Below are 17,624 nucleotides of genomic sequence, written 5' to 3' on the forward strand. Positions count from 1 at the left end.
TCTGTAGCTTCTGAAGGGAAGTTTTAAAAATTATATATTTAAGATTAAGAAGTTTTTAAAATATATATATTTAGGCAAAATAAGAAAAATGTACACATTTTCATTCTGCTCAAAAGTTTTCACCCCCTGGCTCTTAATGCATCATGTTTCCTTTTGAAGCATCAGTGAGCGTTTGAACCTTCTGTATTAGTTGCAAATGAGTCCCTCAGTTGTCCTCTGTGTAAAAAGCTGGATCTCAAAATCATACAGTCATTGTTGGAAAGGGTTCAAATACAAAAAAATGCTGAAAATCCAAAGAATTTGTGTGATCTAAAGATTGTTTTTTTAAGAACAGCGGGCAGTTTAACTGTTCAGGACAAACAAATGACTCTAACAACTATCACTAAACAAAGCTGTGGATCATTCAGGTAACAACACAGTATTAAGAATCAAGTGTATGAAAACTTCTGAACAGGGTCATTTTTATAAATGAAACTATTATTTTCTTTTCTGGACTAAACGTCTTTTATGTGAAATATCTTATTCAGGTCAGTGCTAAATATCAAATTACATGGATTTTGTATGACCCCTCTTATTTTGGTAAAATAATTAACATTTTGCAGATTCTGCAAGGTGTATGTAAACTTTTGACTTCAACTGTAAATTTTAATCATGGTCTATATCGATGAGATTAGACTATTAGACTAATCATCCAGTTATTACCCGAGCAAAACCAAGACAAGTATTTAAGGAGAAAAATACAAATTAAACAAATAATAATAATAATATTTAACAGAATCAGCACAAGGAAACATTGAGGAAGGATGCAATTATCAAGAAACTAAGTGTGAGAGAAATATTTAGCAGAAATGAAAGGAGAATAAAAATAGAAATACCTATAAATAACCTTAACAAATCTAGCTCTTCCACAAGCACACACATTCAAGTCTTGAGGCAAATATAAAAAGAGGTTCTTTTATACTGATTCCACTGTCTGTCAGTGACACAAACACCCTAACACCCACATACGAACACGATTCTGACCTACATATAAATACAAGCGGAGAGAGTGAAACAGACTCGGTGAGACAGCACTCCTACGCACACTCTCACTGCATGCACATCCACTGCATGAATTCATCCTAGATTATTCCTGCTACCTACCTGCTTCTCCTGTTCATCCTTTTCTCTTCTTCTACTATCAGAGGACACACATGCAATTCATCTGACTGAGCGCTTCCCTTGATTTTTGGCAAAGCAGTGGCCAAGAAGGAAGGACACATTTCAAGGTCTAGAGATGGCACCCAAACGAGAACCGTCAATTAAAAAGTCTCCATCAGGAGGAACGTTACCAAGGCACGGACCACCATTTCCTTGTCCTGCCACAACACCCTCACCACCAAAACCAGCTCCTGAGTTGAAACCGCGGATGCTGCGCCCTTCTGATTCCCCCTTTGACCCCAGCACGTTAGAGGTAAGTGATGGTCCTGCAACAGAATGTTTAGATATGCTTATTCTGCAGTGCTATGGCAACAGCTCTTCTATCCATCACTAAAATATAGAAATGGAATGTGAATCCAAATGGATCTAAAACCTTCAACTGAATAACTTAGCATGAACTCAAGAACTACACATTCATATTTTCTGTATGGCATCAGATTTGAATTTGAATTAGTTAGTTAATAAAACATCAGTGTACTCTTTTTTTATGCAGCTTCTGATTACCTCAGCACAGCACACGGAAAACTGTGTCAACCCAGCTCTCAAATCTTAAGAGAATACTGGAGCTATATCAGGATTGAGAAATGGGGCACTGGTGTAGCTGTGCTGCCTGAGCTGCATTACTGTCACCTTGAATTATTCTTAAATGTACTAAATAATTTATATTCTTCTTTGTTATATACCTTATTCTCAAATCTAGGTTGAAACAACAGAGCAATCCATTCAGAATGAATCATTGAAGCTAAGCATAAAGAATTTAACATCCTGTCTTTGATGAATTGTCACTATACTCTACATTTTATGTTATTTCAACGATTCACAGTAGTCCTTATATGAATATAAAGCCTACACCTTCCATGTGTTTAGGAATGCAGCGTTGGAGTGCACAACTGAACCAAACAAAGGCTTAATCGCATGGCTTCACAAACTTACAAATCATCCGCATTGAAGACACGTTTTGCCAGTTGTGTGCAGTCGATCATTATGCTATAGTGATCTGCGCTGGGAGTGTCTCTGTGCACTTATGTCACTCTTTGTGTGTAATGAGAATACTCCACCCGTCATAGTAGTGAAGGGAAGTCCGACTCATTCTCGCCATTCGGTTCCTTTGAACCGTTCGTTTTGACGAATCAGTGATTCAGCGATTCTTTACGTCATGACGTATCACGCCGTTCCTGACGCCCCATTTCTAGTATTGAGTGGAAGAAAGCATAGTCAATAACAAATACGTTTCAAATACGTAATAAAGTAAGAGAGGTATCTTTTTAATATATTTACCCTTTTAAAGAGTTATTTGAACGGTTCGAACTGGATATTGAAAACTGTTGTGATTTTTTGTGGTGTTGTTGAATCTGTGATTCATCTCTTTTCTTTTTCAGAGCGCATGCTCAAGATTATTTTGGATAGATTACTCTAACTTAAATTTCTAGGATGTTTGGAAAATTAATACAAATCGAAATTTATGATATCGTATTTATTTTTGTACAAGATACCATTGATTCTAAAAGTACAATTTCTTTGTAAAAAAAAAAAAAGCTCATTTTTATAAAGCTATAATTTTATAAAAGAAATGAATCAATATGGTGCTACTTTGCACAATATTAGAAACAGAAAAGCTAAAAAGACTTATGAAGCACTTGTTTTAGTATCCACCTTTTTATTCACGTTAAAATGTGCGTGGCTATTTATACATTTTATGGTTTTGGCTTCCAGTCTCATCTATTTTTAGCTGTACAAAACAGCTCGTTTTGCTGCTTGATAATGCAAATTGGTCTTGCCATATTATTTTTATGTATTAACTATGAACACACTGGTGGTATGTGGTGTAAACAGTTTTATTGTTTACTGTGCGTAAACCGCAAGTCTCACTCATAAACTTACATCCATATTGAAGAGAAAAGGTGGACACCCTTTTTTTATTTCATAACTGTTGTAAGATGTATATGTTTGTACTAATATGTACATAATTGCACAATAATAATAATAATAATAATAATAAAGTCCAATTTCTAGTGAAATGTTCCAATCAATTCATTCAGGTAAATAGCTATTTACATATTTTCTGTGCTTTATTAAATATTATTGATATAATTATTTTATGAATTAATGTTTTAATTTCTTGTGTCCCATTTCAGTTTGCTACAGCCATAATTCAACCTTTTTTCAAATATACTACAGATTTTCTAAATGTGAACCTGGACCACAAAACCAGTGTTTAAGTCTCAGGTATATCAAAACTTAATTTTTGATTAGTAATAGGCATTTCTAAGGACCTCATTTGGTCAACTTTAAAGGCCATTTTCTCAATAATTTGATGTTTGCACCCTCAAATTCCAGATTTTCAAATAGTTAACAAACCATACATCAATGAAAGCTTATTTATTCAGCTTACAAACAATGTATAAGTCTCGATTTAAAAAAAAAATGTACCCTTGTGATTGGTTTTGTGGTCCAGGGTCACATGTTTTAAAGTAACGTTACCATAAATCGATACTGTCCAAACGCTCTTAATAAGTTCATTCGTGGTTTTACGGATGGGAGTCGGACACACATAAAATACGGTAAATACCGTCTCTGTTCAATAAGTAGTTGACTCCACACGAACAAATCGTTCATTCATATTAGTGAGCCGGTTCGGCTAATTCTTTGAAAAGATTCGACTCCGAGGAATGATTCGTTTACGAATCGGATATAGCTACATAACTCAGCAGCGTTAACGAGAGTCATCTCACACTCCCGCCGCGACACACAGACCGGAAAACAAGCCACTGCAGATATGGTAGGCATATCGATAAACATTTAACTTAAACATAGGTTTTACTAGAACTTTTCTATGTAAATATTACCAAGTGCATGGTTTGGTTACTATAAACAGTGCTAAGAATCTATCGTTAGCCTATTTCATGCTAGCTAACCGAGTTTTAAGCCGTTTAGTGCGCAAGGAAGTGACCAAACCCATGTATATTGGTTGTGAAATTCTTTTTCAGAAATTTGAGAGTATGATAGCTAACTTACTTTCACTACAAGAGTGTGTTTTAGTCTATCTGTCACCCGGTAGCACGGCTGTGAGTTAACGTTAGCGAACTGTATTAGCTGGGCAGTTTTGGCCAAGGATAGAAAACTTATCTAACTTTTTCCTGCGGCCTAAGAAAACTTAACCCAGACGGCTGTTATTAGAAATTCCCATCTGATTCACAGCTTTGCTATTGTGCATCATTTCATATTCATTGAATGTCGCTCTGTCTCAAACAGTCTGACTTCAGCGAGGACCAGATTCTTGGTGAGTTTGTGTGTAACGTTAGTCCAGATGCATGTTACTCTGTATATGTATTATTTCCCCACATTTCTTGCTAGACAGCCTGCTTTCATCCTCCCATCCGTGTTGTCCTTCTCATCTGTTCCTCTGCCCCAGCATTCCTCCTGCTTTCTTTTCTTACCTTTGTATTGTTTTCCTTTGCCACTGTTGTATGTCATCTCTAGATTGAGTTTAACTTGGAGCAAATACACGGTGAGTGCATTGAAAACTTTTCTTTTTTGTTCTGATCTCACTTAGTTTGCATGGTGTTAAGGACAACAAGCTGGTGTTTGTGTCTAATAGCACCTCACCTGCCCTCTTCCATTTGAACTGCAAGAATCATAATTTGGTTTGTTTGAAGAGTTGAAATGCATTTTTGAAGTGTAGGCCTATCAGCGAATGTGTTTCTGCTGTAGCATGGCCAGTCATATCTGTAGAGGGTGTGTCTGAGACAGGAAGTGTTGAAACTCTGCTAACAAAAGAGTGCGAAGTCTTGCCGTGTTAAATGTCTAAATATCAACTTTGAAACTAGAATATGAGTTATAGTCTGTGTTGCCACCGGTCGCATGAGCTTTTTTTTTAGTAAATGGCCATTTAGGTTCATTTTTGCTCTTGTTTGTTTAACCAAAGTGGGTTGACATAATACTGCTCACTCTCCCGTTTTCCTCTCATACCATATATGGTTAAAGGCTCAGTTTAAGGCATACAAGGGAACAGCCACATTCCACCGAGGAGGAAAAGCATTACGGAGATGGGAGTTTTTGTTGGAAGGGCCTGTCCTAACGGATAACATTCAGTTCTTTCGGCGAACTCTGGCTTGGAGTCAAAACAATAGTTTATTTATAATCGCATGCAGTTTAAACACTCAATAATAGATGATAAGGCTTATGTTTTGAGTTGAATAAAATAAAAGAAAAAAGTAAACTAAATAAAAATGGCTTTTTATTTTATTATGTTAGAATATTATGTATGTTTAATATATACATTTTTAATTGGTGCTTTTAGGAAGTTGTGTGTTTACATGAAGAATCACTCTATAAACTATTCCTTTAAATAAAAACTTAAACGCATGTAATGTTACACATACAGCTGAAGTCAAAAGTTTACATACACTTTGCAGAATCTGCAAAATAATTATTTTTACCAAAACAAGAGGATCATACAAAATGCATGTTTTTTTGGTTTATTTAGTACTGACCTGAATAAGATGTTTCACATGAAAGACGTTTACATAAAGTCCACAAGAGAAATTAATAGTTGAATTTATAAAAATGTCCCGGTTCAAAAGTTTACATACACTTGATTCTTAACACTGTGTTGTTACCTGAGTGATCCACAGCTGTTTTTTTGTGTGTAGTGATAGTTGTTGAGTCCTTAGTCCTTAGTCTGCCTGAACAGTTAAACTGCCTGCTGTTCTTTAGAAAAACCCTTCATTTCCACCGATTCTGTTTTTTTTTTTTTTTTTTCAGTATTATTATTTATTTTATTTTATTTTTTTGTATTTGAACCCTTTTCATCAATGACTACAGAAGATGCTTACATGTTTCCTAGAAGACAAAATAAGTTAAATTTACCCTGATCTTCAAATTCAAAAAGTTTTCACCCCCGACTCTTAATGCATCATGTTTCTTTATGGAGCATCAGTGAGTGTTTGAACCTTCTGTAATAGTTGCATATAAGTCCCTCAGTTGTCCTCAGTGAAAAAAATATGGATCTTTACAGTCATTGTTGGAAAGGGTTCAAATACACAAATGCTGAAAAACCAAAGAATTTGTGGGAACCAAAGGATTTTTCAGAAGAACAGCACGCAGTTTAACTGTTCAGGACAAACAAGGGACTCATGAACAACGATCACTAAACAAAAAAAAACACAGCTGTGGATTATTAAGGTAACAACACAATATTTAGAATCAAGTGTATGTAAACTTTTGAACGGGGTCATTTTTTGTAAGTTCAACTATTCTCTTGTGGACTATATAAAAACATCTTTATGTGAAATATTTTACTCAGGTCAGTGCTAAATAAAAAATAATATGCATAATATGATCTCACTTATTTTGGTAAAATAATGAACATTTTGCAGATTCTGCAAGATGTATGTAAACTTTAGACTTCAGTTCTTTATAACAATTTTCAGTACTTCTCAATGAATACTTCTCATTTTTCAATACTTTCTTGGTCCATTTAATATAACAAAAAAGACATAAATGGCTGCTAAATGATGCCACTGCCACAGAATCAAGTATTTGTAGATGGTATTTACTGAACGGTGTACAGTAGTCAATATTTGAAGTGTGTCAAAACCTTTCAAGAAACCAAAAAACAATACCTGTTATTGTCTTAGGGCAACTTATTTATTTATTTATTTATTTTTTAACCACTTTAAATGTTGACTACTGTGGTTTGGTATGTTTGGCTGAAGTTCTGGTTAAATAGCTATTTGGTGTGTTTGAATATTTCACTAGCTTTTTAACTCTATCAAAAGGTCTGTGAGTACTGAGGTATATAATGACTTAAGGTGGATGGATAAGATTTCTGTGGTCATTTAGCTTGCCTCGTCTAACCTGAATAGAGACCACAGAAAATAACCTGGAGTGGCATTAATATTGATGGGTGGTGCAGTATTTCTCTTTGTGCTGATCCATTGGGCTGTTTAAATGAATTCAGACTCTTTAAAGAAATGGCCTGTCATTACATCCTTACAGTTAAAGGCATAGTATATCTTGTCCTATTTTCATCCTAATTACTTGTTCATTTCAGCTTCTCTTTTTTTCATGCATGTATGTTGTCCTTCTATTTTCCTGCTGTGTTTGTTTTCAAGCATTTAGTTTGAATAAATTCTTTATCGATCTCTGCAGAATTTAAAGAAGCCTTCCTTCTGTTTGACCGGACGGGAGATGGGAAGATCACCTACAGTCAGTGTGGGGATGTAATGCGTGCGCTGGGCCAGAATCCTGTTAATGCTGAGGTGCTCAAAGTCCTGGGCAACCCAAAGGCAGAAGGTAGGACAAGACACTATGGATAATGGATGACCTCTGTATAGTCATTGCCTAAATATCGTATCTTATCTTGCCTTTATCTGTATTTACAGAATAAGACATTTCAGGGCTCAGTGGTGCAATTTTTTTATTTGCTCAGCTGGCTGTGCAGATTTGTACTTGCCCTGTCAATATTTTTATGGAATTCACAACAAAAATATAAATATAAGGGATGATTCACCCATAAAAGAAAATTCTGTCATATAATTACTCGCCCTCATGTCGTTCCAAACCCATAAGACCTTTGTTTGTCTTCGGAAAACACAAATTAAGTTATTTTTGATGAAATCTAAAAGCTTTCTGACCCTGCATAGACAGCAAGGGCCCAAAAAGGTACCAAGAACATTGACAAAATAGTCCATGTGAATGTGGTAGAACCCTTGCATTCTATGCAGGGTCAGAAAGCTCTTGGATTTCATCAAAAATATCATAATTTGTTTTCCGAAGATAAACAAAGGTAATTCTGGTTTGGAACGACATGAGGGTGAGTTTGTTTCTTCATTAGAACAGATTCTGAAAAATTTGTCAATATATCACTTGCTCACCAAGTAATCCTCTGTAGTGAATGGGTGCTGTCAGAATGAGAGTTAAAACAGCTGATAAAAACCATCACAACAATCCACATGACTCCAGTCTATCAGTTAAGGTTTTGTGAAATTAAAGGCTGAACTATTGAACCATTGAAAAGGGTGTAAACTTGCGTAAAATGCATAAAAACATGTAGTGACAACAGCACTGAGCTGTTATCTCAACTGAACCGAAACTCTTTCACACTAGCCCACCATTAAAGGATAAGTGTAGTTCTAGAATAAACATTTCCTGATAATTTATTCACCCCCATGGGATCCAAGATGTTCATGTCTGTCCTTCTTTAGTCGCAAAGAAATTAAGTTTTTTGAGGAACATTCCAGGAATTTTCTCCATATAGTGGATTTTAATGGGGATCTACGGGTTCAAAAGGCTCTATAAAAGGGCTCTATACGATCCCAACCGAGGAATAAGTATCTTATCCAGTGGAATGATCAGCCTTTTTTCTTGTCTTTTTTTTTACTATGAAAATGTAGATGCTTTTTAACTGGAAATGCTTATCTTGCACCAGCCCGACCTCACGCATTACGTAATCATGTTGAAAAGGTCACAAAAAAATGACCTTTGGAATGACTGAAACTGCAGAGCAAAATCCTGGAATGTTTTCCTCCAAAACCTTAATTTCATGAACATCTTGGGTCACATGGGGGTGAGTAACAGTATCAGGAATTTTATATTCTGGAAGTGAACAACTTCTACTACAGTGTTTGTACAAGTAGTAATACTTTTATCAACTACGGCAATTACAGTTGTTCTCTTTTCTCACATAATATGGAAACAAATGCTAGCTTGTCTAATTAAACGATACTTTGTTCTGCAGAAATGAACCACAAATTGCTGGACTTCGAACAGTTCCTGCCCATGCTCCAGGCCATTGCTAAGAACAAAGACCAGGGCACGTTTGAGGACTTTGTGGAGGGGCTTAGAGTATTTGACAAGGAAGGCAACGGCACAGTCATGGGTGCTGAGCTCCGCCATGTTCTCACCACACTGGGTAAGCCGGCCTGGTCTCCTGAGGAGATATTTATAGCCCACTCCTCCTCATCTGGGCCACTGAATCTAGAGATGGTTGAATTGAACATTATGGCATATTGGTATGTAGTGGTCCATTTACACAACATTTATGCTTTGGTTTATATATTTTTAATAGGCGAGAAGATGACTGAAGAGGAGGTAGAAACGCTTCTAGCCGGACACGAAGATGCTAACGGTTGCATCAATTACGAAGGTAAACAACAGAGGTCGCTTAATAGTAAAAAAGTAAAAGTACATTTTGATACAAAATACAACATTGTGCTGGGATTTACATGATTGTATGTATGTGTTTTGTTTATGCACCAAAATGGAAAAGTTCTTTTAGAGAGAATCCGATCTTGAAAGCATGCCGTAACTGTAACTGATCTTCCACAGCCTTCGTTCGCCACATCATGTCTGGCTGAGAGATGTCTCGGGTGTACGTCTACCTCCTGCCCTCAACATTTATAACACGTGAAGCAACAATCCATCCAGGCTTTGTCTTTAAAGCTCTCAGACACGCACGATTGCATAGTCTACACCTATTCATTTTGCATTTTTATTCCAAAAAAAGCTATGTATCATGTGACGTCTGAAGCATTGAGAGCCTGGTTGGATGTAGTTTGAAGGTTTTAACACATGGTTGGACTCTTCTCTATCTCTGCAGCAGCCTTTCCTTTGGCCCCTGGCTGCGGCATGCTCTCTGCATGTGGCCGTCCCTGCGACGACTCTCAGAGGCAAAGGGCGACTGCACTGCTTTCAGACTTAAGCGCTTGTAAAGGGATGTAGCATAACATGGTGTATTGCTTTTAAAAGAGTTTCATTCGGTCTTAGATTTGCCTTTGGATATCAGCACACTCCCTCCTTGTGCTCACCAAGCAGTGCGGTTGCTTTTTATTATTAACTAACCAAACAAATTGCAGTGATTTGGCTGTTTTTGCTGGTCTTTCCCTCCCTTTTCCTGATGGAGGCTGATCCATAGCTCAACTCTACAATCTCTCATTACTGTAGCTGTGCTATAAAACTGTTTCCACTCTTGCCCTGTAGAGGAAAACCAGACGGAGCTTCTTTAACATTTTCTTGAATCTTAGACCTGGTTAAGTCTTTGAGCTGTGGTTTAGTTGGAGCTAGCCATCTTGCTCTCACCCTGTTTCTCACCTCTTATGAACAAGTATAACTGGGGAACGGCTTCCAACTACAGCAGATGAAATGCAGTTTTTGAAGTTGCTGAGGTTATATACTAGTCAAGATTTTAAATGTTTGCTTAAAGAAGTCTCTTCTGCTCACTAAGCCTGCGTTTATGTGATTCAAAGTACAGCAAAAACAGGACAATTTAGAGATTTTTTACTATGTACTATAGCTGTTTTCAATTTTATAAAATATAATTTTATTCCTGTGATTTCAAAACTGAATTTTAGCATCATTACTACAGTCACACGATCCTTCAGAAATCATTCTAATATTCTGATTTGCTTAAAAAAAAAAAAAGTATTGTGTTAAACAGCTGAGCAGAATTGTTTTTTTTTTCCAGGTTTCTTTGGTGAATAGAAAGTTCAAAAGAACAGCATTTATCTGAAATGGAAATCTTTTGTAACATTATAAATGTCTTTAAATCGACCAAAAGTGATGACAAAGCATAATTGCTAAATAAAAGTATTAACTTCTATTTCTTTCCCACCCCAAAAAATACTGACTTCAAGCTTTTGAATGGTATAGTGTAAAATCTCACAAAAGCTTTTTATTTCAGATAAATGCTGATCTTTTGGTTCTTTTCATCAAAGAATATTGAAAAATATGTTCTCCACTGTTTTAAATATTGATAATAGAAAAATATTAGAATGATTTCTGAAGGATCATGTGACACTGAGAACTGGAGTTTAGCTTTGATCGCAGGTATGAATTACATTTTAAAGCATTCAAATAGAAAACAGTTATTTTAAATGGTAAAATATTTCACTATATTACTGCTTTTGCAGTATTTTGAATCAAATAAATGCAGGCTTGGTGAGTAGAAAAAAAAAAAAGAAAAAAAAAACAGTTACTGTTCAAAAACTTTTGACTGGTAGTGTATGAAGGGGATTTGGGTATAATTATTTGAAATATTTTATTTATTTTCATCTTAGTTTTAAAGTAATTTGGACTTTGACAGTAGTACTTCATTTTTTAATTTTATTATTTATGTTTATTTTTTGACACTGCATGCTGTAGTTGGAGTCTATCCCTTTTTGACCCAAATTGGAAACTAACTTTTTGTTTTTATTTTTTTTCTACAGAGCTCGTCCGCATGGTCATGAGCGGTTGAAGATAAAGACCACAACTCATTTGTTTGTCTTATTTCTGTGTAATAATTTCTTTATATGTATTGTTTATCTTCTTATTCATTCCGTCACCTTCATTTGCTTAATGGCTCCAGTCCTTGGCTTGTATTTGCACTCATTTGGGTATTATTATTAGAAGTGCCTTTATCTTCTTTAAGTTCCCATTTGACTTCCCAAGAGATTCACCTCCTGTCCTGTGGTATTCAAACCATATAGCGATATGAAAAAGATCTCTTGTGTGCTGACTGGTCTGCAATAAAACCTCTCAATACAGCACATTAGCAGCGTGTATGCAATATCCAGTGTATCCTCAGGCATCTCTGCTGGACTGTGCTGTAGTAGAAATGTCGTGTCTGGCCAGACTTTTATTTTTGGCCTTTTCAGAATAAGTTACCTTTTTCAAATTGAGAAATTATGAATCGGAAATGCAATAACATTTTAATTAACTTGGAATGTTCTCACTGTCCAATAAAGTACATTTTAAACAGAAACTACTTTTTTGTATTTATTTCCAATTCTTCCAGAGTCGTTATTTGAAAATGAACATGAGCTTTGAGTCCAGTTGAACTTGCCTCTCTCCTGTTTGCAGATAGATGGCAGTGTTCTTACATTTGTTGAAAGGGTGAACTCTTCCCCTCCCTCCAGTTGCTTTAATTGATTGTGGTTAATTGTAAAAACCAAGCTGTCTGAAGTGAAATTAGACCAAATTGCTGAACTTCTTTCGCAGTTAGACTAATGCAATTCAAATGATCACTATTTGGTTCAGTGATTTAAATTAAAGGTAAATGTTGTTGGCACTAAGATGTTTAGTGTCTTTGAGACTAATTTGTCTCAATTGCTTATAAGGGCAAATCTCAGGCAGACAGGCATGGTGCGTTTAGAAACCTTTTTATCATGCTCCTCTTATAATGTTTAGCTATTTTGTAAAGAATTTCAATGGGAATTTAAAGAATAAAAATATAAGGAAATTACTTTTGTGTTTTTCAATAATACAAAACATCTGTCCATCTTTACATATACCTGCATATATAATAAAAAAAAATTAATTAATACTTCTAGTAAAACATTAAATTTATACTGTATGTTTGTGTGTGTGTGTGTGTGTGTGTGTGTGTATATATATATATATATATATATATATATATATACACACACACATGCAAAAGTTTTGAGAATTACATAAACATTGGAAAAGTTGCTGCTTAAGTTTTTATAATAGCAATTTGCATATACTCCAGAATGTTATGAAGAGTGATCAGATGAATTGCATAGTCCTTCTTTGCCATGAAAATTAACTTAATCCCCCAAAAAACTTTCCACTGCATTGTTAAGAAGGCTTCAGGGCGTCCAAGAAAGTCCAGCAAGCGCCAGGATCGTCTCCTAAAGAGGATTCAGCTGCGGGATCGGAGTGCCACCAGTGCAGAGCTTGCTCAGGAATGGCAGCAGGCAGGTGTGAGCACATCTGCACGCACAGTGAGGCCAAGACTTTTGGAAGATGGCCTGGTGTCAAGAAGGGCAGCAAAGAAGCCACTTCTCTCCAAAAAAAAAAACATCAGGGACAGATTGATCTTCTGCAAAAAGTATGGCGAATGGACTGCTGAGGACTGGGGCAAAGTCATATTCTCTGATGAAGCCTCTTTCCGATTGTTTGGGGCATCTGGAAAAAGGCTTGTCCGGAGAAGAAAAGGTGAGCGCTACCATCAGTCCTGTGTCATGCCAACAGTAAAGCATCCTGAGACCATTCATGTGTGGGGTTGCTTCTCACCCAAGGGAGTGGGCTCACTCACAATTTTGCCCAAAAACACAGCCATGAATAAAGAATGGTACCAAAACACCCTCCAACAGCAACTTCTTCCAACAATCCAACAACATCTTGGTGAAGAACAATGCATTTTCCAGCACGATGGAGCACCGTGCCATAAGGCAAAAGTGATAACTAAGTGGCTCGGGGACCAAAACGTTGAAATTTTGGGTCCATGGCCTGGAAACTCCCCAGATCTTAATCCCATTGAGAACTTGTGGTCAATCCTCAAGAGGCGGGTGGACAAACAAAAACCCACGAATTCTGACAAACCCCAAGAAGTGATTATGAAAGAATGGGTTGCTATCAGTCAGGATTTGGCCCAGAAGTTGATTGAGAGCATGCCCAATCGAATTGCAGAGGTCCTGAAAAAGAAGGGCCAACACTGCAAAAATATATTCCTATATACTATAAATATTCCCCATTCCCTTAATTTATTAACAGCTAACAAGCACATTTCTCACTAATAAATGCAGTATTACTTCACATTATGTTCCCTATTCTAAAGTAGAAAAGAGACATGAAAGTTTGCAGTGAAGAATTCTGTCTTTATTGCTTGATGGTTCAACAAGAGAAAAAACTACAGATGAGACACATCTTCATTAATCACTTACTTTAAAATAGGGAACATAATCTGAAGTAATACTGCATTTATTAGTGAGAAAATAATAAATTCAGGGAATGGGGAATATTTAGCTTATAAATCATTTGTTAGTATGGAACAACTGCTAGAAAGCCTGTGCTTTTGTGTAAAAGTGTATTTCTGTTAATTTAAATGTCTGTGATGAAATACCTATTCTATATTTATTTTGTACTTATAAGCTACACATTCACATAGTGTATTGAGAACTTATGTGTGTAATTTACACAATACAAGCTATTAGTTTGTTTTATGTTTAGCTAATTGGTACACTGTTAGGACAGAAACAAGTATAAAGGGTCTATAAGACAAAAACAAGACAACAACCAATAAAGGCCTTATAAATAGCTTGTAATAGCTTACAAGTCCATAAGTAGTCATTTACAAATGCACTTATTAGTCATTAATTACTGTCTAATTCCTGATCCTTAAAATAAAGTGTTAGCGAGATTCTAGATGCCTTTCATTTTTAACTTTTTATTCATCTAAGAATCCTGAAAAAAATATTTGGTAGCACAACTGTTTCCAACATTGGTAATTCTAATAATAATTCTAATAAAAAATTGTAATATTAATGGGAATATACTTTAGAGATATTTTACTTAGACAAATTTTCAGGGGTGCCAATAATTGTGGCCAACGTGAACTAGAGAAAAACATTTATTTCATAATGAGATACCCCCCCCCCCCCCATTTTCCAGCGTTTTACTTCAATGAAAGGTTACAATTTTGTGAAATTTTGAATGAAAGATCTAAAGGATAAGCGATGCAGATTTATTTTCACAGTCACCTTTGCTCATATTTGCTAAGGGTGCCAATATTAGTGGAGGGCACCGTAATATGCACTTAATGACCATATATTTATTTGTATCAAATATGACCATATATATATATTTATTAGTATAATGATGTATAGTTTACTGCGATATGTATCTCTATGTCTGATCACACATATCTATTGAAAAAAGTTATTTTTGATGGGTAAAAGAAAATCATATAAGATGTAATCTGAGGGTTTGTTTGGGTGTGCTGAAATACCCCATGATGCATTGTGTGCCAAGAGGAGCCCATCAACAGCTCACTGACCTTTTCTCTCTCTCCGCTCGGCAGCAGTCAGAACTATTCCCCCCTCATTAGACGGCACATACACTCTCCGAGTGAGAGCCAGAGAGCCAAGTATCATACAGCAGTGGTGAATAGGTCCTCCACTAATTACTGAATTCATTTTGCGCGGATGTGTGTGGATGAGCATGCAGGTCTGTTCCTGCGCGCACTTGTGCGAATGTGTTGGAGGCAAGTGAAGTGTATTGATTATTTTAATCTGCCTATTTGTGAGTCTGTGATCCTCGTGGCTCTGCATTCGACAGGGGAATCACTAATGGGCCTCAGCGCAGGCCGCCTCAGACCTCTCCCCGTCCAATTAACTTTCAACCGGAATCTGGCAGGAGAACGCGAGGAGGCTGGCCACGGACACGCTGAGATCCCCCACATATTCCCACAGGCTACAGATTCACCAAAGCCTTAAGGCCGGAATGTCATTACCTCTCGCTTTTAATTAAAGGATTTTAGTCCTGGCATGCACAGGTAGAATCCTAGTAGCGTTCTTCTTGTTCTGCTTGTTTTTCTCTTCTTTTTTCTCTCTCTCCAAGACACTGCGTTTTCATTAATAGTACTCTCTGCTAAACATTTTTTTTTCTTAAATGACTATAGTAGAGAACATGCATGACAGAAATAATGTTTGGCATATTTATATATAATGTTAAATGTAAAAATGAGGGAGAAATATTTTAATATTATTTATTATTGAACTGTTGTGACAAGTTATTTGTATTAGTTTGTATCAATTACTTAATGCTGTTTCAATACAACTTATGAATCTGTACTAAAATTATGTACCAGCTAAATTTAGTTTGAATTTAAAATGTTTAAGTACACATTATTGTCAGATTTATCATCAAGCATTTCAAACATTTAGCCTTTTTATTATTTAGAATTTGTCCTAAAATAGCAACCTTAATGGACTTCATATCACCGGGAAATATATGAGCTTGATTTATAAATGTATAACTTATATGAAAACTTATTTGACAACATAAAATTGATCACTGTGAGACTGTATTGACCACAATGTTCCTTCTCTTAAATGCAGTGTTGCTCTTTTGATGGCCAAATATGCATATATATATATATATTATCTTGTGAAAATAATAAATCTATAATCTCTATAAAAAAGTGAAAATAATTTCCTAGAATTTTACTCGTCTATTTCTCTTAAAGTGAAAATAAATAATTTAAAATGAAAATAAATAAATAAATAAAAAATTTAATTTATTTCCTAGAATTTTACTTATCCCATTTCTCTTAAAGTGAAATTAAATAATACAAAATGAAAATAAATAAATAAATAATTTAATTAATTTCTTTGAATTTTACTCACCCACTTTCTCTTAAAGTGTAATTAAATAATAATAAAATGAATTAATTTCTTAAAATTTTACTCCCCTTTTTTCTCTTAAAGTGAAAATAAATAGTTTTAAAAAAATGTATTTCCTAGAATTTTACTCACCCACTGTCTCTTAAAGTGAAATTAAATAATAATAAAAAAATTTAATTAATTTCTTATCATTTTACTCACCTATTTTCTCTTAAAGTAAAAATAAATAAATGTACAATCTCCATATAAAAATACTCGCCTAGTTTCTCTTAAAGTGGAATAAAAAAAATAAAAAAATAATATTTATTTAAATTTTACTCACCTACTTTCTCCTAAAATGAAAATAACAATCTATGATCTCTATATTAAAAAATAATAATTTCCTAGAATTTTACTCACCTACCTTTTCTTAAAGTGAAAATATATAGTAAAAAAAATCTTTGAATTTTATTCGCCTACTTTCTCTTAAAATAAAAATAAATAAATAAAAATTAAATTAATTCCTTTGAATTTTACTCACCTACTTTTTCTTAAAGTGAAAATAAATCTATAATCTCTGCATAATTTTTTTAAATTAATTTCTTAGAATTTTACTCGCCTATTTTCTCTTAAAAGTGAAAATAAATCTCTATATAAAAAAATTATTTCCTAGAATTTTACTCACCTACCTTCTCTTGAAGTAAAAACAAATAATTAAAAAATAAAATAAAATAATTTTCCTAGAATTTTACTTGCCTACCTTCCCTTAAAGTGAAAATAAATAATACAAAAATAAAATTAATTTCTTTGAATTTTACTCGGCTACTTTCTCTTAAAGTGAAAATAACTCCATCATCTCGGTATAAAAATGAAATTAATTTCTTTGAATTTTACTCGCCAATTTTCTTTTAAAGTGAAAATAAATCATTTTAGAAATTAAATTGCTTTCCTAGAATTTTACTCACCAACTTTCTCTTAAAGTGAAAATAAATAAATCAACAATCTCTGTATGAAAAATAATTAATTTCTTACAATGTTACTCACCTACTTTCTCTAAAGTGAAAATAAATCAATCTAAAATCTCTGTATAAATAATTCTGATAGGATATTAAATAAATACTTGTCAAAAGTAGAAAATGTTCACTCTCACAATGTTTTCGAACCACCTAACATATTGAACAGGTTCATATAGTAAGCTGTACAATTATTACATATAAAAATGAGGCAGAGATATTTGAATATTATTTATTATTGAATTGTTTATGAATAGGGAATGTTTTTGATGATTCAACATGTTATTTGTATATTTATATCGGT

At 34.6% G+C, this 17,624-nt stretch overlaps 1 protein-coding gene across 5 annotated transcripts; it reads left to right on the forward strand.

Moving 5' to 3' along the window:
* The first annotated feature begins 1,147 nt into the window (after positions 1-1,147).
* On the forward strand, positions 1,148-11,944 carry LOC141290432 (myosin light polypeptide 6). 5 transcript variants are annotated; one of them, XM_073822550.1, is made up of 7 exons: positions 1,148-1,453; positions 4,453-4,480; positions 7,354-7,497; positions 8,942-9,115; positions 9,272-9,349; positions 9,532-9,574; positions 11,409-11,944. In XM_073822550.1, exons 1-6 carry the CDS (start codon positions 1,277-1,279, stop codon positions 9,558-9,560), a joined length of 630 nt encoding a protein of 209 aa, XP_073678651.1. In that variant the 5' UTR covers positions 1,148-1,276; the 3' UTR covers positions 9,561-9,574; positions 11,409-11,944. The 5 variants fall into 5 exon arrangements, with proteins under 5 accessions (XP_073678651.1, XP_073678652.1, XP_073678653.1 ...); XM_073822551.1 differs by lacking the exon at positions 4,453-4,480 and adding an exon at positions 4,681-4,708; XM_073822554.1 differs by lacking the exon at positions 1,148-1,453 and adding an exon at positions 3,885-3,979.
* Positions 11,945-17,624: the final 5,680 nt, after the last annotated feature.

Source organism: Garra rufa, chromosome 18 (assembly GCF_049309525.1).
Source record: "Garra rufa chromosome 18, GarRuf1.0, whole genome shotgun sequence".
Classification (NCBI taxonomy): Eukaryota; Metazoa; Chordata; class Actinopteri; order Cypriniformes; family Cyprinidae; genus Garra; species Garra rufa.